The sequence below is a fragment of the Medicago sativa genome, chromosome 8, assembly GCF_051527215.1.
Source record: "Medicago sativa cultivar Bolivia chromosome 8, Bolivia_mono, whole genome shotgun sequence".
NCBI classification, from domain to species: Eukaryota; Viridiplantae; Streptophyta; class Magnoliopsida; order Fabales; family Fabaceae; genus Medicago; species Medicago sativa.
Genome location: NC_140756.1, coordinates 93,720,415 through 93,746,264, shown reverse-complemented (window position 1 = coordinate 93,746,264; position 25,850 = coordinate 93,720,415). Strand labels below are relative to the sequence as shown.

At 33.1% G+C, this 25,850-nt stretch overlaps 1 protein-coding gene and 1 long non-coding RNA gene across 2 annotated transcripts; one reads left to right on the top strand and one right to left on the bottom strand.

The window, feature by feature from the left end:
- Window positions 1–6,323: 6,323 nt before the first annotated feature.
- Window positions 6,324–7,463, bottom strand: LOC146903532 (mannose-1-phosphate guanylyltransferase 1-like). Its single transcript, XM_085736108.1, has 2 exons — window positions 7,344–7,463; window positions 6,324–7,237 (listed from the first exon to the last, which is right to left on the bottom strand). The coding sequence occupies exons 1-2, from the start codon at window positions 7,395–7,397 to the stop codon at window positions 6,566–6,568; spliced, it is 726 nt and encodes a 241-aa protein (XP_085592234.1). The 5' UTR covers window positions 7,398–7,463; the 3' UTR covers window positions 6,324–6,565.
- Window positions 7,464–13,091: 5,628 nt separating this feature from the next.
- On the top strand, window positions 13,092–19,186 carry LOC146903531 (uncharacterized). The gene is made up of 3 exons (XR_015023043.1): window positions 13,092–13,474; window positions 13,561–13,866; window positions 17,758–19,186. It is a non-coding gene; the product is annotated as an uncharacterized LOC146903531 (long non-coding RNA).
- The last annotated feature ends 6,664 nt before the right edge of the window (window positions 19,187–25,850 follow it).

Here is a 25,850-nt window from a genome sequence, read left to right as displayed (position 1 = left end):
TGGTAAGAGTTGGAATGTGCCTCTAATTCAACAGATTTTTAGTACTGACACAGCTGCAGCAATTCTGAATACGCCTTTGTATGATCAAGTTATTTATGACCGGCTCATTTGGAAATCGGAAAGAAACGGTTGTTATTCGGTGCGGAGTGCATATCGGTTATGTGTCGAAGAACTAATTGATGTATCTCATCTGCGTCGCCCTGGTAATTGGCAGAATATTTGGAGCTTAAAAGTACCACCGAAGGTCAAAAATCTGTTATGGCGTATGTGTCGAGGATGTTTACCAACTAGAGTTCGGTTGCAAGACAAAGGGGTCTCGTGTCCGACAAACTGTGAGAGTTGCGGTGCTGCTCATGAGGATTTGGAGCATTTACTGTTTGAATGTCCCTTTACTATTCAAGTTTGGAATTCAGCCGGAATTCGGTATGATGTTCAGCACGCTGCCATGCAATCGGATTCAGCTGTCAATACCATTTTCTATTTGCTACAGCAGCTGCCTATGAACATTAAACAACGAGTTGCTGCTATTTTCTGGAGTTTATGGAAGCATAGGAACCTTAAAATTTGGGAACATGTTGATGAAAATAGTGCACAGGTTGTTGACAGGGCTCGAAACATGATTGAAGACTGGTACGGAGCCAATCTGCCACGTATAGGTTCGGTTCAGCAAGCAGGTGCGCAGCTGCAGCAACCTGTTACACCTCTGCAGACCTACAGACATAATAATAGCAGACCAGCAGGCACTAGTCAGTTGTCGTGGACACCACCGAGTAATGGGAGGCTCAAATGCAATGTAGATGCAGCATTTTCGGAACATTTCAAAAGGACAGGTATCGGCGTGTGTGTTCGGGATGATTCCGGAGCTTTTGTTCTAGCTAAAGTGTTGCAATTTGATCATGTCTTCCCCGTAGCAGTAGGTGAAGCGTTGGGTTTGTATCATGCTCTTCAATGGATGCAAGATATGCAATTTGATAACATAGATTTTGAGCTTGATTCAAAAATTGCTCGAGATGCTTTCCATTCTCACACGGTCGATGTTACAGAGTTTGGTCACATAATTGATGCGTGTCGAGACACTTTTTCCACCTCCTTTACAAACTCCCGGGTTGAGTTCATTAGGCGACAAGCGAATGCTGCGGCTCATGCTTTGGCAAGAGAAGCCACATCCTTAGCTAGTCCCATTATTTATTATGATATCCCACATTGTATTGAAACTATTATTATTAATGAAATGCTATAAGCATCTTTCTCTCAAAAAAAAAAAAAAAAGTTATCATAATTCAAATAAGTTGTTAGTAATTATGTTTAATAGGTATAATAAGTGTTAAAATTCATTAACCACCAACATAACTTCATCCACCCTAAATTTAGACGTTAATAACCACAATTTTAGGTGTTCATATATTTATGTAGTTAAAGACATGATAGTTATGGCGTAATCACAGTTAATAATGTTACTATATTATTGGTTAATGTGTCCCCTAATATATACTAATTATCTAGTTAACTCCGTAAAAGTTGTCTTAAAAGTTGTTTGAATTTGATTATACAAAGAGGTGAAAGGCACATGTTAAGAAATTCAATATAGTAATATTATCTTACAAATTGTACATTTAATGTTTTAAAAGTAAAAAGTGTTCAAATCAATGCAAAATTGCTTCTTTTAAAATTCTTAACATGTGTTCTAAGAACACAAGTTAATAAGACCTTTTTTTTTTTTGAAACATCAAATTTATTATCGTCGAGAAACTGCAAGGAGCAGCCAAAAACTCGCGGAAAAAGGAATACAATACAAATAGGTGCCGCATATATACGGGACACCACCAACCCAAAAACTTCCAAAATAGAAAGGCATCAAGCGATGAGGCCGAGATATACTTGAAAACCCCAAGCATACCCCTGCTCACCAATGAACAAGCCGAGACACACCTACAGGGGGAAACCGGACTGCTGCACAAAAGGAGTGGACAGCAGCGCACACCAGCAAAAAAAACTAGCAGGCAGCCAAAATAATACCAACAGCATAACAGAGAAACAGGTCCGCCCCACTAAAACCCACTACAACGCCAACTACCTTCCCATGCATAGAAGTTATTTCTCATGTTTTTTTTTTTTTGTGGTGGCCGGGGTTTGAACTCCGGACCTTGCATATTTTATGCATTGTCCATACCAACTGAGATAATCATATAATCATATACAAGTACATAATCTATATTTTCCTTTCCTTTTATATTTTATTTATTTTTTTCTAATATTCTTTTTAACTTTTTCCTTTTGTTGGGACTTAGGGAAGGGGAAATTGGGGGCAGTGTAAATAAAAAGCAAAAGATACAAGGGTTATTAGAAGGATGGAGGAATAACCTTGGCAAGTGAAAATCCTTTGATCCAACAACTATATAGGACAAAGACAAACATACCAACATTCTTTCCTCTCTCTATCTTACTATCTATGCATGTTCTTTGTCCTAAGTGTTTGGATGTGAATGGCATGCAAAAATGAAAGCTGCAGATACCACTAATGCAATTGGATTGGATGTTATGTACTTTCTTTTATGCAGCATACCTTTATTTTTGCTATTATTTTGTCTACTAAGTGTTTCAAATTTGAAACACGTGTTGACTGATTGTGATTTTTATTGGACTCAGACATAGGCCAGGCGTGCACTAAAAATTCTACTGTAGTACAAATTCACTTTTTTATATGTAGTCTTTATTATATGTCACATACATCATTAATTGAATGTATCTAAAAAGTGGATTTTTGCTTATATTAGTGACCGGAGAGTGTAGTATTTATGTTTTCATTGGACATTAAGTTAGTTATAAACATGTTTTTGCATGAATGGATGTATATGTCTATATGTATGTACACATTGAGTTATCTAGAACAGTCCCTAGTACTTCGCTATGCCCAATAAAGAAAAAGGTACTTGGCTACTTTTTCAAAAGAGATTTTTTTAGAAATTCAAAAGAGGTTAAGTAATTTCAATTTTATTTGTTATAAAATAGCATTTTTAATTTTTAACAAAAAATCTATATAGTCACATGTGTTATATACTATGAAGCCCGGATACGTAGTGCGATACGGGTACGATACGATACGGGTACGTGAATACGCAAAATTTTTAAAATTTAGGATACGATACGGCTAAGATACGTTAACAAAATATTTATATTAAAATTTATAAGCTTGTAAAATACTTAAAAAAAAACATTGATTACTCATACTATATAATCATAAAAGTTACAATTTACAAAAAAAAAAAAATACATATGATCAAAATAAAAAATGTAAAGTTTTTGTATAAATCATATTCTATTTTCATTCATATGTTAGTATATCAACAAATGTATCAATAAAAGAACTCAAAACAAAGTTTGTTTAATGTTGATTGATTAAATCTCCCCTCTCTCGTTACTTTCATCCACCAAAATCATAATATTTAATTTGTTAATTGAAAAGTAATTATAGTGATTCGTATCTTAAATTTTCACAACACAATCTCATTTTTATACACTTCATTTTTTTTGGATACGTCTGTGTGAAGTATCTTATAAGTATCTGTGTGTATCCGTCGAGTATCTTTTAAGTATCCGACAAAATATATATTTTAAATTAAAATAATTAATTCCGATACTTCTGGGATACGGTATCCGGAGTATCCGCGGAGTATCGGTATCCGATACGTATCCGACACGGGTACGGCACCATTTTGGAGTATCCGGGCTTCATAGGTTATATATCATTCATTTAACTTATTTATAGTCAATATGAGATTAATCATTCACACGTTTGAACTCTCTATAAAAAAACCTAGCTAATTGGCAATGACAATTTTGAACTTATTTATAGTCGATATGAGATTAATCATTCACACGCTGGCTTGAACTCTCGATACAAAACTAGCTAGTTGGCAATGACAATTTTGCTAGCATGTGTTATTTCATTCAACTTATTTAGGTCACATGTGTTATATATCATTCATTTAACTTATTTATAAACGATATGAGATTAATCATTCACACGCTTGAATTCTATGTAAAAATCTAGCTAATTGGCGATGACAATTTTGCCAGCATCAAACGACTAGTTATTTAAAGTTTTCACAGCTCATGATGCACATCTAAGCGCATTATTGGGGTGTAGTTTTGAATATGATTTGAAAGTGACCCTTTGTGCATGTTTCTTTTCAAATCATATTGATCATAGAATAGTGGTGCCATGGTTTGCAGCTGTTTTTCACATTGATACATCAACTTTGAATTTTTTTTGCCATAGGAACTTACAGGTATGCACATATATATTCATACATAGTGGATGCATAAATTTAACAGGCATATGTATACATAAAACTTTATTTAGTTTATCTCCAAGTAAAGCAGTTAGGGGTATTAAAATGACACACCAAATGTTCAACAATATGCATCAATGAGACTTGGTTTCTTGGAACACCATTATTCATGAGTATGCCTCGCTTTGGTGATGTTGGAGCAACTCATAAATTAATGTGGTGCCTGATAGGGTCACTATAATTGGACAGGACAGGGTTATTGATGAACCTTATAGACGGAGGATGAATTATTCAAATATTCAGAAAGTCTTAGGATGTAGCTCAACTGAAGTTGATAGTGAACTTAATGAATTTTTTTCTAGAGATATTTCACAGCCAAAATCCTTTGAGATATTTGAAATGTTGGACAATATACTTGGCAGGATATGAGCCATTAATAACTTCAACCATACAAAGTTCAATGAATAATAGAAATAAACTACATTAGGTACTCGCAACGACAAGCTGGGAATTTCTTTTGTTACTTCTAACCATTGCTCCTGGAACTTCGACGCGGATTCTCAATAAATTGAGAGTTTGAGTTTGTCTTTTAAGCATTAAAGTTGAAAGACACGTGATAGCTGTACAAACTAAATTAGCTCTAGCCTTATCGAGTATTTGTTTCTAGTAATGGAAAATCATAATTAGGTTCTCTACCTGCACATGTTAAATTAAAAAGCTATGCATTTGAACATTAGTGCTTAGTAGTTTTCTACTTAGCAGTCCATTTTCTATACTGCTTCTCGTGAAGTTGTTGTGTTTGTCTAATTTTGGTACTTCATTTTTGGTGTACGTTAGCATCGGGTAGTAGGAAAAGTTGCGACCTATCAGTCTATCATCTTCAAAAGTTTCTTGGCAGTTTTGATCCTTTTGGATTGTCATTGTTGAAGTTCTCATGATCAGAATGGTGTATGGTGTGATTCAAGAGCAGGGTTGGCTAATACTTGCTATGTAGGTCTTTGTCCCATCATCACTAATAAGATTCTTATTATGGTAATCAATTTTCTTTGTTCACTATTTCATCTTTTCATATGGCTTCTTTCCTAATTTGAAGTGCAACAAACCTTTCAAGTTACAGGGTCATCAATATTCCAAATTTGATTGTTCTTTATTTGGTTCATCTAGTCATGGTTTTGTTGGGTCTATATGTACGTGAGGTCTACCTTTGAACTGAAGTTACTGGTTCGATAAGTTCTGTATTGATTGGTTCTGCCAACACTGGGCTTTTGGTGAAACAAATATACATGTCTCTTAAGTTGAATGAGTGTGGATGTGCAATGGAGTGAACTCTTAAAGTGATCAAAAGTTTCATCACACTTTCATCAGCATAATATTAGAGTATGTTTGATTTGCTAAAAACAACATAGAGTTGGACATAACCTTTTTATACCCCGTTTGATTTAGAAACGGTCATGAAATCAAAAAAGAGGTAGAAAAAGACCGGACAAAAACATGAACTCTTATCACCTCAACTCAAAAGACTGTCTCTCTACTGTCTATCCTATATAATTTGTCTTATCCTATATTATAATGTATCACTGATTAGTGTTTTGCGAATCAAACCATCCTTAATGATCATGTACTAATGTTTTCCATTCAAGAAAAAGTCAAGTCTTAGTGAAGTAGCAAGCAACACAGAATTGAGGTAAAAAAAACAAAAACTCAGTTTCATATCACGCATCTTCTCACACATTTCTTCGAAAGAGTAAACTGTCATTTAACATAAACACATAGGTACAGTAAACAAATGGTCCAGAACTCAGATTAATGCTACAAATATTCAAAGAAGAAAAGGGGGGGCAATAAAAAAACTCAAATAACAAAGCCAAAACCCCTACTCAAGCCAGTCTTGTGATCAATAGCAACATCAGCACCCGTCACAACACCAAAAGGCCGGAAAGATCGATCATCGCGTATAAAACAACCATTCATGAATTAAATTAGATTAATTGCTCAATTAATGAATTGTAAAGATTTGATAGAACAAACTAATTGATAATGTATTTCTATACATAAATTAAAATTACACAACTTTTGCACATAAGACCAAAATTTATACAAAGATTATGATCTTTCAACATTGTACTGTCATCACTCAATCTAATCCAAAAACTGACTTGTACACTGCAGAGAGAAAGGTAATGGGAAGAAGAAAATATGAAATGAAAATAAACATATTTTCTCACCACTCAATAAATTACTACCTCCTCACCACATGCCAAGCAACATTGACCTTACATGACAATCTCTGGCTTCAGAATATTCGACTTAATCTCCTTGTGGGGCAAAACCACACCACCATTGCTGTAAATCTCATCACATACATGGACATCTTCTCCAAGGATAGTCATATCCTCCACTCGAGCCCATTGCCCAATAGAGGAATGCCACCCAATAATACTGTGGGATATGCAGGCATGTTTCTTAATCCGGACTCCTTGCATGACTGTGCAGCGCGAGAGCCTCACACCAGGCTCAACACTGCAGTCAGGACCGATAGCGACATCAGGTCCAATGAGACATCCCTCACCGATTTTTGCTGTTTGATCCACAATGACATTCCCCACAATGTTAGAGCCACTGGCCAACTTAGAAGAAGAGCTGTTCCTCAGTGAGTCCAGGTAAAGCCTCAAGCCAGTGATATAGTCCCTAGGTTGTCCAATGTCCATCCAGAATCCAGGCAGGAGCACTGCATATAGCTTTTTCTCTGAAGCAATCTTTGGAAAAATTTCTTTTTCGATAGAAGTGGGCCTCAGTTCAATCCGATCCAAAACAGAGGGGTTCAATAGGTAAATTCCAGCATTGATTTTGTTACCAACAAACAATTTAGGTTTTTCAACAAATTTCTCAACCTGCCCTGTTGTTTCCTCCATCACAACCACACCATATTTTGATGGCTCATCAACCTGCACAAGTAGATGAAATATTATATAATTGGATGATCAAACTAGTATATTATATATACAATATATAGTCTCGCATATTTGAAAATATTTTCTTTAACTTCTTTACCTTTGTTACCATTATGGATGCCTCCCCTCCATGGGATTTGTGGAATTCAATCATTTGTTTAAGTGGATACTCACAGATAACATCACTGTTGAGAACAAAAAATGGCTCTCCAGAGTCATCCAGGGGCCGTCCCTATAAAACTGGAGGCTCGGCTCTCATAGTAAAAATAGGCCCCTAATAAAAAAAAGCACAATTTTTTTTAAAAATTAATCTTCTATTGAAATTGAAAATAACACTCGTATAATGAATATTAGCCACCGAAATTAAAATTAGCAATTATTTTTACTAAAGACGTGCTTGTTAATGAAAATAGATGACAAAAAATTCAAGATATATAGTAGTTTTCTACATTCATAAATAACTTTGAAATGCATTTTAAATTGTAATGGCCTAGTAGTTATGTATGTAATTGAGACTTTTATATTTAGTTCAAATTCACACAAATGCTAGGGATTGAACCTCAAGACCAATGACTCAAGTGGATTCTATTTTACTACTAAACCATTCCAATATATCTATTGATTTTTTTTATATTTTATTTTATATACCTAACACTTTTGAGTGCTATATATTTTTTTTAGGCTCCTACGATTACGAGGCCCGGCACCGTAGCTCACCTTGCACATGCCAAGGCCGGGCCTGGAGTCATCTATCAGCTTATCCCTAGCTAGAGCCAGAGGCCTGCAGTTCCTAATGGTTCAGTTTCTTGCGAACAACTAATCTTAATGCCAAGCTTTGCTTCAAACTTCTTCAAGAAATTCAACATAACCTGAAGTAGGAAGTATTGCAAAAGTCAAAATGAAGAAACTTTGCCGCAAATTCTTTTTGAAGCATCGACTAAAACAATGTTTTAGGAGCTGTTTATCCTATAATCACTTGGTTGAAAATCTATTCTTCAACCTTAGTGTCCTAGGTTCGATACTCTGGCACACCGAAAATAATGTATAAGAAGAGGTGTAATCCTCCTTACCTCTGGTTGGTAATTGATGGCTAGTACCACTTCAGTAACTCCAGTGGCCTTAAGAGCCTCTATCTGAAACACAACCGAAATTAAAAAGTAAAAAGCAAATCAGTAAGATAGTATATTTTGTCATATTAAGGGAAATAAAAATAAAATATGCACATAAAAGTAAAAAATATGGTTTTCCAAATGTCCAAATCTGATTGGTTATTTTACTTTAAAAAGAAAATACGCATCCCTGTTATATATGAAGAAAGAAAGGCATCATATGTTGCATTAAGAAAGCATTCAACAACAAAGCATATCTCTGATATATTCTATAACATATAAGATTTAAGACATGTAGGAAAAAAATAGTTTTAAATAGCTTTACCTGATGCAGAATCATGGGTTCGTTAGCAAAATCAACAAGAGGTTTAGGGAAGTTGAGAGTCAATGGCCTCAACCTAGTTCCAAACCCCCCAACTAGAATCAAAGCCTTCATTGTGATAAGCCTTTTGATTTCTTGTGAGATTATAAAATTAGAAGCAGATCAAGATAAACCAAGAGGATGTAATCTGATATATGAGCAGATAGATTCCACCAAATCCTATATACATCAATGCTAGTAAAGCTTCTACAAAATGAATAAAAAAAAATGAACAAACGAGTGTACTATTGAGCGTGACACAAATCAATTTATGTGTCGCCTCATGAATACCAAATTTTAGCTAGATATGAAAAACAAAGACAAAATCCAGCAAATAGGCCACAAGTTTTCAATGAGAATGACAAAAGAGGATCGAATTATGTTGCAGGTTTCTCCATCAATGGTGTATTTGTCAATTACGGGGCATGGTAAGGTAAATATATAGTGTTCTACACGCAATTTAAGGTATGCATTTGTTTCCTCTTTTGAAAATTCTCTACATAAAACATATTGCTTTGAGTCACTTTGAATAAACTTCTTCACAAACACTTACGGAAAAACTGAGTCACTATGAATAAACTTCTCCACAAACACTTAGGGAAAAAGAAATAGTAAGAGAATCTTGTAATAATACAAGTATTTAACCAATAACTTCTATACCTTTATTCGCAAGATTTCTCATTTACCTTATCCGTAAATAGACACATCCAACGATTTTTTCACCGGTGAAGAACCACAACATTTTTCAATTGTTTGCATGTCTGGTTCCTCTAAAGTATAATTGATTTTGCCTCCAAATTTAATTCCACATTTCCACTTGAAGCTAAAAATTGTATGTAGCTTCAAATTCTAGAATTGATTTTTACACTCAAATTTACTGTCAACTCATTTTTACGTGAATGTATTCAAACATAAACCACATTAACTCCAACTCAATTTTAGGCAGAATCAATTTTACGAAATCAATTCATTCAAAATCAATTTTTCTCACCGTATAACCAAACATACAATGTGAAGCTTCCATAAACTATAAGATAATCCAAATTGGGCCTCTATGGTATGTTAGGATTAACGGTGGATTTGCCGTAATCATGGTGAGTCATTGTGGTTTTGCAAAAGCTACACTCTACAACTTTTGAATTGGGATGTTGGGTTAGAAAGTGACAGTGAGTTTTGCAAAATCAAGGTGTGCCACTTTAGTTTTGGCAAAACCTACACTTTAAAATAGTGTCTCCTGATTTGATCAAACTTACTCTGATTCCAAACATGCAAATATTATGCAAATTAAAGAAGCTTTTGGAGTTGATCCTATAGAAAAGTCTAATTATTTTCTGTACATGAACACTGAAACATAATTCATAATTGATTACAACACAAAAAACAAAATTTAGCGGGAAACACACTAAACCAAATCAAAACAGCGATAATCACGGTCATGTAAACTGAAAAAATCGATTACGTACCTTGTCTTGTCAACACGGGGATTCGAATCTAATCTAGAAGAAGAAAATAAATAGGATTATGAAAAAAATTAGTGCCGCAATTTTGTCTTGTCTATCTTTGCGCGCGCGCCAACAATATTACCAACTAACTTCCTTTATTTATTTAGAGGAACTACTTATTCTTACCCCACCCCCACCCTAAAAAAATGTTTAGTATAAAAAGAATAGTAATAATTAATTAAATATTTATCAATTTCTTAATGTGTAAAACACTAGTGTAGTATTAACGTTGGTCAATTGATATAAAATCTAAAGAAAAAAACATATAAGTTGAGAGTCATTCTATTAATTAGTATCATTGGTTGTAAACGTACATATGATAGTTTAGCTAATTTAGTGGTTGAAAGTCAATTTGACACCTTCTAATTACATTGTATTTACACGAGAAATCACAATGAATGAAGAGGTACACTGTTTTGACCTAACTATTGTAGTACAACCTAAGTTACAATCCAACAACCTAGTTAGTATTATTTTTTTTTCTTTTTCACGGTCTTGTTTAATTCCTATTTACATAGTTCCATGTCTATAGAAAAGAATGAAGTCTTGTTGATTCGCCTTAATGGCATAATCTACTCAGTTAGGGCATTCCATTTTGAGATATTTGTCACATAAAAATATTTGTAGGATCGTGTCGATGGCAGCCCTCCATTCTATGATAAAGATAATGCTGCCCATATCAAATGGGTAGTTACAGTTGCTCAAGTCATGTCATGGGTCCAAGGTGATATTGATTCCAACTTTAAAAAAGTCTACATTCAGCTCGAAGATTCCATCTTGAACACGAGTTTTTTCAAAAGAGTTTTTAATTCTTTACAAATTGAAAAGAGGTTAAACGAATTCAATTTTTATTTTTCATTAGTAAAAGATCTCGCGTATGCATGAGTTTTAGTGCACCGGATTGTATTTTTACAAGTAAAAGATTCATGCATTTCCACAAGTTAATTTGTAGTTGATATCTAGGATAGATATAGTATTAAAGATCCATGCATTTCCACAAGTTAATCTGTAGTTGATATCTAGGATAGATATAGTATTAAAAGAAGAAAAAATCACTAGAATTATACAATATTTGTTTGTTTTATAGATGCGTACATCCATTACATATTTGCATTGCATCTATTATGGATTTCATGTGTTTATATCTACGAAAAGAATTTTTTATGTCTCGATGTGTAATTGATGTATAAAATCGATATGATGATGTTTTGAAAACTATTTTTAAAAATATCAGATGATGTTTTGAAAACTATTTTTAAAAATATCAACATTAGTATAATATTTTTATAAATTTTATATGTAAAAATCTTTTAAAATATTTGCATTTGATTTTGTGCTTTATTTTTTTTAAGAAGCCAAAATTATGTCTCGATGTAAAAGTTTGTTAAATCTGTTAAACAAATTTTTATGTCTCGATGTGTAATTGATTTTTTTTTTTGACGTTCTCGATGTGTAATTGATATATAAAATTGATATGATAAAATTTTCAAAAACTCATGTGTTTTTTCAAAATACCAAAATTAATATAATATTTTTATAAAGTATTTTTTCAGTAACAATTTGGTAGTGGTACATTTTTATTGATAGGGAGTATTAACACTTAATTACGTTCCTAAAAAAACACTTAATTACGACATGCTCTTTAAAAAAAGACTAAATATTCATTAAAAACTAACATTAAAAATAATTAACAAACAACTTTAACTTTATTTATAAAATTGTTCTCGTGAGCTTAGCTCGGTTGGTATGGACAATGCATAAAATATGCAAGGTCCGGAGTTCAAACCATGGTCAACACAAAAAAAAACTTTATTTATAAAATATTACTTTTAACTTTGTTTCACAAGTAGTTTTTTTACCATCAAAAAGTTGGGTCAAACAACCCTAAGTGTCTCCCTCAAAACAAAAATAAAAAGACTATTAAGTGTCGGCTTAGGTTTTCTTTTTTTCTTTTTTTGACAAAGCTCTCTTTTTCTTTTAATTTTATACTGTATATTTCTTTTGACTTAGCTCTCTTTTTTGTTCGCTTTTATTTTTTTTATTTGTTATTAAGTGTCGGTTTAGGTTCTTTTTTTTTCTTTTTTTTTGACAGAACGTTCTTTTTTTAAAATTTTATACTGTATCTTTTTTTTACTGAGCTCTTTTCTTTTTTGTAGTGGTCAGGGTTTGAACCTTGGACCTTGCACATATTATGCATTGTCCAAATCAACTGAGCTAAGAGAGCTCAGTCAAAAAAAATATACAGTATTTTTTTTTACTGAGCTCTTTTTTTTTGTTTTTATAATTAAGTAATTGAATTTAATTCAAATTTTAAATTTGAATCAAATTTAATAAAATCCTTAAATTTGAATCATGATCTATTTGAGAGAACCCTAAAAAATCAGAGACTTTTTGGTGGTTTATTTTATTTTATTTTTAATTTTAATAAATGCTAGATTTTTTTAATTTAATTGAACTTAATTAAACCTATGGATTGTAACAAAAAAAAAAAAAAACAGTGGATGAAACTAACATATGGATGAAAAATGAGAGAGCACTGCAAATCCCCCTGAAAATATTCATTCATAATTTCATATATCAAAAGTCCACTGCTCTTCTTCTCTTTTTTTTTTTTTTGACGTTACTGCTCTTCTTCTCTTCACAACTCATAACCGGTAAAAATCATGTTTCCTATAGTATTTTTTTTTCCATAATTACAATAAAAAATTTAGATCTTTTTTTGAGCAAAAAAAAAATCAGATCTTGTTCCAAAATTACATTTAAGAAAATCGGATTTTTTTTCTTCCAAAATTGGCCATCCACAATAAAAGTGAGTGAATATTTTTCTAAACTCAAAATCAAAACAAATCCACGCCTTTTCTTTTTACCCACAATTAGGATTAGTGTACTACCCTTTCTTTCCAATTAAAAATTAGGATAAGTACTACCATTTCTTTCCAATTAAAAAAAATAAAAAAAAAATATTTTTTCTTACACAAAAAAATACTGAACACATAGTATAAATACACCACAACACAACACAGTCCTGACATTGCAAAAAAGTAGGGTTTCAAAAATTATGGTTCCAAGCTCTCTTGACTTTAGAGAAGCTTTCTATTTAGCAGAGTCATGTTCAAACTGTTCCCAATAAAAACACTACACTATTCATCATTGTGTTCCTAGTTCCAAGCTTTGAGTTTTCACACCACATCACCACCATAATCACCTATCTCACCTTATCCTCCATGCTCGATTCCTCCAGCCACCATGGATAGGATAGGTAATCCAAACCCTTTATTTATTTATTTATTTATTTATTTATTATTATGATTATTATTTGACAATTTATATATTTATTTTTGTCAGATTCGTTGAGGGATCATCGTCAAATCTTGTGAGTGTTTTGGTCTTCGAGTTGGGGGAGCTGTTTTTAGTGAAGGGTCTGGTAGTAGTGTGAGGTATATATATGAAACTTCCCATGTGTAATGTTTTTAGTGGATCCTTCAAAAAAGAAAAATATGTCATGAGACAATGTAAAATAATAGGGTTTTCAAAGATTAGGGTTTGAAGCTTTCTTCATTTGAGAGAAGCTTCCTCTTCAGCAGAGTTGTGCTCGTAGTCTCTTCAGTAGAGTTGTGCTCGTGGTTAAACTTTTGACCTTTAAGAATTAAGGTATAATTTTTTTTCTCTTCACTTTGATTTTATGCAACAAATTTTGATTTTAGTGTACTATATTTTGACGTTAATTGCATCAATGTTCCTAGTCTAGTAATTAAAGGTAACACAAATGACATATCAGTGTTACCCAACAATATATTGCAAATGATTTTTAAAAGAATTATTTTGCTTAATTTATATTTATATTTATATAGAACTCAACATCTTAAGACATCTTTTATGGTTGATTCAGTGATAATGTCTCAGATCAGCAACCATCACTTCCACCATTTGAAGCTTCAAATGACTAAATAGATTGCAATGATAGTAAATATGATAACAATCACAATAATATTGTTGTCAATTCTGAAACTTGCAAGCTTCAGTCGCAAACATTTTTTCCGTAATAAAAGTTATCAATACCAAAGATGTCATTGATTCGATTAGTGACAATTTTATTGATTTAACCAGTGAAAATGTTATTGATTTGATCGGTAATGATGATTATATGCTAATTAACGATGATAAGAATGAAGATATTGTTTTAGTTGTTGAAAGAACTAGTAACTTCCAAAATCATTATTATCATTGATTTGCATATAATCATCATCGCTAGTCAGATCAATGACATTGTCATTGGTCAGATCAATAAAATTGTCATCGGTCAGATCAATGTCATTATTGGTATTAATATCTCTTATTGTGGGACTAATGTTTACGATTGATGCTTGCTGAGTTTCAAAATTGACAACAACATTACTGTGACATTCATCAGATTTACTATCCTTACAACTTATTTGGTCGTTTGGAGCTTTTAATAGTGGAAGTGACGGTTGATGCTCGGAGACATACATTATCACTATGTCAACCATAAAAGATGTGTTAAACATTGGGTTCTATATAAATATAAGGTTAAACAAGAATTTCTTTTAAAAAATTATTTGCATTATATACTTATTAAAAATAACATTTTATACTTTGTTGGATAATACATGGTTTGTGTTACCCTCTTAATTACTAGACTAATTTTTTCTTATAAACATTGATCACATATCTTTTACTTACTTGTGTGTTTGTGTTAAAGATCTTCAAAAGACATCGACACTAGATCTCTAACTAAAATTTTATGAAATTAAGTGTTTAAGTTACCTCTTTTATATATCTCTAATTTGTAGTCGATGTATGACTAATCACTTACACTTGAATTTTAACAATCTTTGGTCAAGCATGAGACTCTCATATAATTATACATACACAAATATTAACAACTAACAAAACACATCGTCTAAATTCATAACTATGAAAAAATTTGATACAAAAATTGTGTACCTGAATCAAATCCCATCCCCGGGCTATATACCACTTGTTTGTGGTAAAGAGGGATAAACAATAAAAACATTTAAGAGACTTTGACACTTCATCTTCACCAAAAATATATTCTTTTTTTATCTTTTTCACCTAAAATATATTCTTTTTTCATGGGTGACTAATTTGTTATTGTGTAATACTTAAAGATTTGAAGAATAACATGGAACATGCTTCTTCATTATGCATCATTTTACTCTTTATTTTGAGAAAATCTATTTTGGTAAATTTCTTGAGTCTAAAAATGGTCCTTGATTTTCCTTATTTTGAGAAAATCTATTTTGGTAAATTTCTTGAGTCTAAAAATGGTCCTTGATTTTCCTTATGTATGGTATATTCATAGCCCATTATCACACTCAAGTAATTTTTCAACTCACATAATTAACAATAATACTCTTATTCAATGTGTAAATCTAAAAATGTTCTGCCTCCGTACAATGATTCACTTAGGTGTGAATTGGAAAGAATATGGAATCATTGCTTTGATAATATTTATTTATTTTGTATCTACCTTCTTTTCACCATAACTGCTATATTATTTTAGGTGGCATTTAACATGGGAAAGTCTAAAACTTTCCCACCATGGGTAAGTAGGCTTTTGACCATAAGATCAAAAGAGGAACACATTCTTATCCTACTCTCTCAACATTATATTTTTTCTTACACCATCTTCCATCACCATTCTCTTTCTTTTACTCACCCACCCACCATCACCATCAAATCCAGGAAGGTAAAATGGCGCTATTACGAATCAGTTCATCAATGAAAAGCTTTACATCATCGTATTTTTTGAAGATCCACCCATCTTTAGCTTAATAAAATATGAAATTAAGCACTATGATATGAACAACACATAAGGGTTTTATTCTTAAAAAAAAAAAAAAACACGTAAGGGTTTTAATTTCCACACCTACAAAAATTTGTCAATCTAAAAAACTAATATTTGCAAAGAAATGTGGAAATTAAATCATTGAACATCCCTCCCCTCCACTATATATCAATATTACTTACGCATTTTAAGTGAAATTTGTTCATCTGAACAACAACATTGAAATGGACCATCTCCTCTCTGAATTGAAACACCGTCAATAAGTTTTTTTTTGGAGCAAACTATTAGCAAGTTGAAACCACCAAAATCTGCTTGCTGCTGGTAATGTTGGTGGTGGTGGGTGAGTGGGAGCATAAAAGAGAGAGAAAGGTGGTGGAAGATGGTGTAAGAAAAAATCTGGTGTTGAGAAAGTATGATAAGAATGTGTTCCTCTTTTGATCTTATGGTCAAAAGTTACTTGCCCATGGTGGGAAAGTTTTAGACTTTCCCATGTTAAATGCCACCTTTTTTTATTTGTTGGATTACAAATTAAAATTAGTGCTAAAATATATGAAGTTCAAAATGAAATGAAGAGCCTCGATACACAAGAAATAATAATTTGTACAGGTAAGATGTACAATATGTTCATGCTTTTTGGAGCTACAAGTATGAATACTAATATTAGACAATATACTAGTATCCTAAAGCGGAGATATTAACATTCATAAATAATATTGGCCAATATCTTACTTTCATGAACAATGTTTTCATGTGTCAAGGTTCTTCCGTTCTTTCTATAATTCATAATTCAGCACTAGTTTTTGCTCCAACAAATAGATTAATATGGTAGTTATCGTTAGAAGCAGGTAATATAAAATCTAAATAAGTATGCTCAAAGTAATGAGTAGAGCAAAAACTAGCCTGTTAGCTTATTCTTTCCAATTCATCACCAAGTCGACCATTGTAAGGGGCAGAATGTAACATCCCAGACTGCTTTTAGGATTGCCGACTAACCCCACAAACCAACACGAGTCTTTTCAGCGTGTTTTGTTCTCACTCACACGCTTACCGGGAAACTTCCCGGTAGGTCACTCATCCTAGTACTACTCCAAGCCAAGCACGCTTAACTGTGGAGTTCTTATGGAATGAGCTACCGAAAAGAAGATGCATCTTGTTGATATGGGTAGTACCTAACAATTCTTATAAGCCTTCCTTCAACCATGTAGTCTCATACCTACACGGCCTCCGGATCCCTCTCATTCCGATGTGATTCGGTTCCTCTTATTAACGTGGGGTCATCCTTACGGATAGTGCCCGTTCCAACTGGCGGGAATCTTTCATATCCAACTGGCGGGATATCGAAAGCCACGTTGTGGGTGTTACACAGAACATTTCTAGAAGCTAATTGTACTGCAGTTCCAACAGGATGATTATTGTTAACCCTGTGAGTTGACAAATTTCTTGACTCTTAACAAATGATCTATGATTCCTTTGTGTAATGATGATCTGCTACATGTTTCTCTAGTTTTTTTTTTGATAGTTTAATTATGTTTTTGTTTTTGAAATGAATATTTCTGTGAATTCTTCTAATCCAACTTTCCTGCCTCGCCATAGACTTTAAAAGATTGATACTACTATGATATGATTCATGGATTTTGAGATGGTTGATCTAGTATGCTAATCTAAGATTCTTGAATTTGATGGGGTTTTAATTTGTCTTTGTGACATTGCAGGACAATGTCAAGAGTATGGTTGAAAAGATTCTTGAATATACCTTGAACAATTACAAGATTAGAACAAGAATCGATAATATAAGCTTTTCAATTATCTCTGGTCAGAATATTTTCTTGACTTTTCTTCTGTTTCATCCTTTATTTTTTACCTTAATTCAATTTTCTCCCCTGCCTTTCCTTGGCAACATAGATCGTGTTTCTTTCTTTGTCTTTCATAAAATTGGAACTTTTTTTTTTCCTTTGTTTATATGTGACTGATGGTATTCATAGGTCAATTGAATAAATCAATTGTTTTTCTGGTCATGCTTTCTTGATTGTTAACTAATTTTGCCTCATTTTGTTCTTCATCTTCTGGAACTTGATTTGAATGATTGCCTCCCCTCGAAGAATCTCACTAAATTATAAAGTGCATCATGCTTGGTATGGTGATGTAGAATGAAGAAGCATATTTAAGGATCATTATGTTTTATAGAGATTATTATTATTATTATTGTGTTTTACTTAGAAATTTGAAGAATGACATGTAAAAATGCTTCCTCCATCTGCATCATTTGACTTTTATTTTGGGAAGTTATATTTCTTCATTAATGTCTCTTGGTTTTGCATCCACGTGATATTTGTCTTTTAATACATTTTACTAATAAAGCTTTTTCTTGTATTGTTTTCGTGTTGGATTGTTGCTTCTTGCTATAGCACAAACTTGACATTGAAGCACTTGTAATTTGACTGTAATAAAGATGCAGTCAATCTAACTATTGCAATGTTGTGTTAGTGAGAGTATTACATCAGAATACCAAAAACTATGACAAAAAATACTTGTCCCTGGTGACTTCATTATCTAGACCAATGAATCCCATTGTGCTTCGAGAACAAGTGTTGATGCAACCATTATTATTTGTAGAGTCATTGCCTAGTTCAATTATTACTTTACCGGCTAATAAACCCAATCGTGTTTCGATGGCCATGGAGCCTCCGGAGTAGGTGCAACAATTTCCTTCTTCAAGGTTCCTTTCTTCCTACCATGATTTCTCTAACCTTTTGTGACCGGGGTTGAAGACCGGCCAATGACTATTGAAGGTGTGCTCTCACCAACCAGATTCATGTGGTATCAACTACAGTTCAAAATCAAGTCGTTGAACAACCTGTCTCAAATCGTTGAGCAACCTGTTTCAAATTTGGAAGTTAGTTCAAGTCAAGTTGTATGTTCCATCTAAAACATGGTAATTCATTTCCTTGTGCATGATGAAGTAGGAGCCTATTCGTCAAACACAAGAATATCAATTCTCATAGTTTACAATAATCGTCCTATTCAATCTACAATACAATCATTATGGGAACCTTCCGCCTATGTGCAATGCTCCACTTGACCATGAATTGGAAAGAATACGTAAACATGTTTGTTTCTGCTTAACTTATTGCTTTTCGAATACTTATTTAGATTTTTTCTTACCTACCTTTAATGATAATTGCTATATTATTATTATATATGCTAGAGCCAGGGCCGTCCCTGAGGGGGTGCAAACAGCTCAAACGAGCTGGGCCTCCCTCAAGGATGGGCCTCAATTTTTTTTATACCCAGTAGTAATAGTATCCTCCAATAAAAAATGAATATTGCTTTTTAGGCCCCCTTAATATCTCCATTCCAGCAACTTCCATTCCAATCATAGATGGCTGGAAAAGGACTTCTAGGCAACAGAACCTCTCAGCCCCAATTATGATAACTTGTCCATTAGGAAGTTCATATTTTTTCTCAATTGAAGAACTTCTCTTTGCAGTCTCAAGCTCTTGTTCATAATCCAAGGCAACAAGAACAGAGGTGGTGAACAAGAAGCATTAGTGTTGCCACATTATCTACTCTAGATAATTATCACCAAATTGACCTCTTAATAATCTTACATGTCTAACCTCACCAAATATACAATACGAAGAGTTGATTGATGAATTTGCTTCAGTAAATACGCGTAGGAAGTCTCGTTTTGGTGCGAATGAAGACTCTTTTTGAAGGTATTGGCCTAAACTCGTTTTATATTATCTATTGCTCTTTAAAAAAAAATATGTTTTGATTTTATCACTGGCCTCTTTTCATTCCCTGAGCCGAGCCTCCGAATTCTCAGGGACGGCCCTGGCTAGAGCATAAATTAGTAATGAAATGCGAATTTCAGAAAGAATAGAATAACCTTGATGCACAAGGAAAAAAAATAGTTTTTTGTGCAAGTAAGATATTGGCCGATACTATGAATTTTAATATCTCGCTTCATAGTATCGTGAAGTTGAGATATTAGCATTCATAGTATGCATATTTAGGTTATTCAAAAAAATCTATTTCAATATGGTAAAACTTCAGAACCTCAGGTGAGTGAATCTCTGTCGCCATCATTAGATTATGATGCGAATTCATATGTATTAGTTAAACCTAAGATATAAGACGATCTTTTATGCATTGCTAGAATTGGAAACGAATCCCGGTAAAGATCAAAGACTCGTTCTCATTGACCATAACCGACAAAAAATGATTCAGAAGAATATTGAAATTCAACACATGGATTCCAATATAATCAATGCCATATGAACCATGATTCAGAAGAATAATAGATTGCTATGACAACTAACACATTTAACAACATTTTGAGATTGATCCTTGGGAAGGAATAGTTGTCATGGTAATCTACTATTCTTCTGAATTATAGTTCGTTCGATATTGATAATATTGGAATCTTTGTGTTGAATTTCACTATTCTTTTGAATCATCTTATGTCGCTTTTAGTCAATGAGAACTTATCTTTGATCATTGTCGGGATTTATTTCCAATTCTAGCAATGCATAAAAGATCGTCTTATATCTTGGGTTTAACTAATACATATGAATTCGCATCATAATCTAGTGATGGCGACAGAGATTCACTCACCTGAGGTTCTGAAGTTTTACCATATTGAAATAGATTTTTTTGAATAACCTAAATATGCATACTATGAATGCTAATATGACAACTTCATGATACTATGAGGTGGATATTAACATTCATAGTATCAGCCAATATCTTACATGCACAAACTATTTTTCTTGTGCATCAAGGTTATTCTTTCTAAAATTCATATTTCATCGTCAATTTCCGCTCAAACAAATAGAATAATGTAGCATTTACCATTAAAAGGAGATAAGATAAAATCTACATAACTATTCTCACAACAACGAGTGGAGCAAAAACTAACATGCTTCTGTATTCATTCCAATTCAACACCAACTGGATCATTGCACATAGGCGAAACATTTCTAAAAGCTAATTGTACTGCAGTCTGTATAGGATCGTTATTGTTAATTGTGAGTTAACAAATTGTGTCTAACGAATGGGCTTTGACTCCACCATGCACAAGGCAATGAAGGATCATGTTTGAGATTGGAGGAATAACTTAACCTGAACCAACTTTCAAATTCATAGAATGTTGTTAATCAACTTGATTTTGAATTGTTGTTGATGCCACATGAATCTGGCTGGCGAGAGCATCTTCATTGGTCGATGTCAGTCTTCAACCCTAGTCACGGAAGGTAAGTTATAGAAATCCTGGTTGGAAGAAAGGAACCTTAAAGAAGGTATATGATGTACCTACTCTAGAGGCAACATGACCATTGAAACATGATTGAGATGATTTGCAGGTGTTGTGAGAGTGACTCAAAATTGGAGTTTGGAGGCCAAAATTGATGTTTGCTGAAAGTACAAATCGGGGCCCGATTTTGGCTGTCTTTGGGAGCAGCTTGGTGCTGGAAAAATCGGCGCCCGAATGGTAAAAATCGGGGCCCGATTTTGCGTGCTGTTATTTTTCATAAACGTATTTTTTGGGCCAGATTTGGTACAATTTTATGGGAGTTACTTTTACTATAAATATAGACATTGTATCAGTGTAAACCTTGAGATAGAGGGGGCTGAAACAAGGGTTTAGAAAGGCAACAACAAAACTAGGGTTTGTATAGAGTTTGTCTCTTTGGAACAAGAGCAATGCTAGCTACAGGCGTTTTAACACTCGCGGTTGAACACACCCTGTTATAGCATGCCACGTAACCTATACTTTTTTGTCACTTACCTATTTACCGGTTCTATTTATTAAAACCTTCATTTATTTATTTTATTTTTCAATTCTTTTCAAGTCTGCAACCGACCCCACCTCCCTCAATCTCATCTATCTTTTCTTTTTTCATTACCACGTTCAAGATACCTACCTCCTCCTACTTCCTTCCTTCCTTCCTTCATCAACCATAGTTTCCAGAAAATCACTTCTCCCTTTCATTTTTTTTTTTCACTTCTCTCTAGAATTCAGACTGCTACAAGGATTATTTATAGGATTGGAGACCAGATCTGAGTCCTTTTATACGAGCTTTTGATTTTCAATGTTCTATTGTGCAACTTACTCACGTTTGGTCGGACGGTGGTGACCGTAGCCGCCGCCATTTTTTGCAAGCCCTTTTCAAACCATCGATCCCACTCTATAGAAAACAGCAATCTATACATCATTCCTCAAACCCAGATTTCAAAGTAAATGATTATGTGAAAGCAACCATGCGTTTTTTTGACAAATGCATCGAGGAATTTGTTATTTGAACAAAATTATGAGCTACTTCTCATGTTGTTATGCATCTTCTTGTTCTGTTCTTCAGGCTGCAGCAACAATGAAGAACGGAGATATCGGATTGAGGGTGGTTTTTGATTGGCATACAACATAATTTTGAGAATAATAATAATTAAAAATAAAAGGCTCATAAATTTATTAGACTTGTTCAATCCGTTACCAATTTAAGAGATTAATAAACAAGGGACGATGAGCTTGACAAAGAAGAAGGTCTTGAAGAAAAGTAATTATGGGGACCTGAGAAAATGTTATGGGTGGAAGATGAAGTCAATATTCCTTATATCTTTTATTATTTTATTTTAAAACGTATTGAAACAATGGAGCCGGTTGCCGGTTTATATTTTGTGTAAAAGCAATGACGTGGGCCAATAATGTAGCAAGTGTCGAAAAGCGATTGTAATAGAGACTGTAATTAGCATTCCTCTTGGAACAAACACTAGGTTTTGAGGGTTGATTCACCTTGGGAAACACTATTAGGATTGAGTCTCTTGGTTACGGGAAGAGGCTGGGATTTGGGTAGAATTAGGCGGGAGACTTGTTCTTGTAACCCATTGATATCTCTTTTGTAACGTTACTCATCATATAGTGAAACGGAGGGCTGCTCTCTCCCCCAGACTAGGTCAATTTGGACCGAATTGGGTAAACAGATTCTTTTGTGTTCTCTCTCCTTTTATCTCGCTGTTGTTTTCTACTTTTGGCTTGTGATTATAATTGTTCCATACACTTTGATTTTGGTTGCTTAATTATCCCTTGCTCCACACATCAAGTTGTTATTGGTGTGAGTTTTTCATCGAATTCGCAACAGCAGGTAAAATAAAAACTTGACTAGGCAGTGACTGGCTGCATCGACCCTTGTTCTTGAGGCTCAATGAGATTTGTTGGACTAGATAATGAAGTCACCAGGGACAAAGTGTTTTCTGTCATGGTTTTATGCCCCTAAGGAAAATAATTGTGAGTTAAGGCATTGCGGGAGAACGAATCACATACTTGCTTTCTCATGTATGAGTTTCGTAAAATGAAGAACCAATGATGTCTTGGTGCACTCAGATTCCTCTCAACGAGGAGCATCTTTGTTTAGTTTTACTCAGGAGCAATACAACACCATTATGGAGATACTTCAACGATCAAATTCCAACCTCCAACCCTAGGCCAAATTCAATGAAAATTTGTTCCTTTGTCATCAACTCTCATTCATCCACCACCATTGGTAAGCACCTAACTTTTGGATCCTAGATACTAGTGCGACCGGTCATGTCAGTTTCCATTTCCAATCGTTTATCACTTATTTGCCAATTGCATTTGAAAGACCATTTCATTTTTTTGCAAGATTTCTTGTTATTTTTGTTAAATTTATAGCAAATTTTGTTGGTTTTGTTGAATGGTTATGTCTTGATTGCCAATGTCCATGTGTACAGTTGTGCTTTTGCTCATCTTAGTAGTAGGATTTGGTACATCAAACCGATGGTATATATTTTATTATTTTTTTAAGAGATCAATGGTTTATGGTAAGATCAAATCGATGGTTTACTAAAAAAGATTACAAAATTATTAGGCATTGTAAAGGAACATGTGAAAAAGCTGAAATCTGATCATCTTTGGCATGTTGCATAAGCAGAAGAAGCTTCACATTAACTTTAATCATGTCATTATGGTCTTTTGAGATGGAAAGATGAATCTATATAAGAAAAGTATACATTTCTACACTCAAAAGATAAAGTTAAAATAATTAAAAAAATTATCCTTCTTCCTCTGCCGTTAACTTATCCTCATCCCAAAAACACAACTTCTGCCTTTTCTTTTTGTCTCAAAAGAAAAAGAGAGTTGCTGAGTGCTCCACACTGTTGTCTGTTTGACGGTTATTATTACTATTATAAAGAAAATTGATGTATAGAAAGTAATTGGAGATCTCCATTACCTTTTTCTTTATTAAATGAAAGTAGATAAATGAAGCAAATTTCGACTTACATTTGTGATAAATTTTTTGGTCTCCTAGTTAAGCATATAAGGGTCTGTTTGGATGATCAAAGAAAGTGAAAGGAAAGAAAGAGTGAGGAAAGATTATATGAGGAAAGAAAAAGAATAGAAAGTGAGAGGATTGTTTTGGTTGTTTGGTATAAAAGAAAGTGGAATAGAAAGTGAAAGGAAAGAGTGATGTGTATATTTGTAAAAAGACAATTACATCCTTGAAAAATTTTGGTGTTTAGAAAAATGGCACAATGCAAATAATATGTTACATCAAGGCTATTTTGGACATTTTCCCATGAAGATGGTGCATTTCTCTTGTTTCCTCAACCTTTCCGTTCCCATGTGTGGAGAAAGTTTTCCAACGTGGGTCCCACCTATATTCTTTCTTTCCTTCATCTTTCTATAGTGTTCCAAACAGCTGAAAGTCTTTCTTTCCATCCCCTTTCTTTCCTTATCACAATCTTTCCTTTGAAACAAACAAGGCCTTAAAGAAACGCGGTATTTAACCACTTTTTTCCTTTAGTTGTATAAATTACAAATATAAACCATTGATTAAAAAATTAAATATAATAAAAAATTATAAAAAATTAATATATTTAATTATATATAATAAAAAATTATAAAAATTTGATATTTTATAGATATTTATCGAGACAAATCAAATAACATCTTGCATGCTAACATTATATTGGTTAAAAAATATTGTCAAAATAAGCTAAATGAATAATGCACATTGTAAAATTGCGACATCCATTTTAAAACGGAGGAAGTATTACTTGAGATATTATCAGATTTTAAATATGGAAACATTTTTAACTAAATTGGAACCTAATTTGTTAAGACTCTAGTCTCTTTCGCCTAAACCTAACCTCAATTCTTCTTCTCCTAGTTTTACATTAGGCGGTACCAAGTTTCTACTCATAATAGAAATTTGTAAATTTTATATTGACGAATATCTATTTGCTACATAGTGACCACTCGTTTGTAGGATCATAATGATTTTTTATTTATTCTATTTTTCCAATCAACCTGTTTTCTTTCATAATTTATGATTTTTATTGGATATTATTATTTGGGACTACAAGCGATTCTACTTTTTTTTCAACAAAAAGAAGAAAAAAATATGGGTGCAAAATCAAAACTCAGGTTCAAGAAATTCAAGACCACTCTACTTATTTTTTTTTTTTTAAATTCGATAATCTATCTAAAGATAGACTAACTTGAGAAATCAATTTCACCATTTACTAAAGGAGAAAATGATCACCCTAATTATGTTTTTTTCTTTCTAAATCACATATAATTATTGTGGTAAAATGGAAGTAGAATAAAACAAAGAAAAAAAGTTACTGCAAAAAAGGTTACGTTTGCGAGAAAACGCGTTCAGTTGTCATGAGTATACGACACACTGCCGTCATGCAGTGCCAACCATGTGATATTTGTTGTAAGTATTTAATTTCAAAACAAAAATAGTTATAAGTATTTAAAGAAGTGATGAATACTACTACTACA

What these genes read in the sequence shown, in the direction of transcription:
- LOC146903532 (XM_085736108.1), bottom strand. Translation starts at nt 7,397, where the DNA reads ATGATTGAATTCCACAAATCCCATGGAGGGGAGGCATCCATAATGGTA. An exon ending in CATCCATAATGGTAACAAAG is followed by an intron (nt 7,238 to 7,343) that starts GTAAAGAAGTTA and finishes CTACTTGTGCAG; the next exon opens with GTTGATGAGCCATCAAAATA.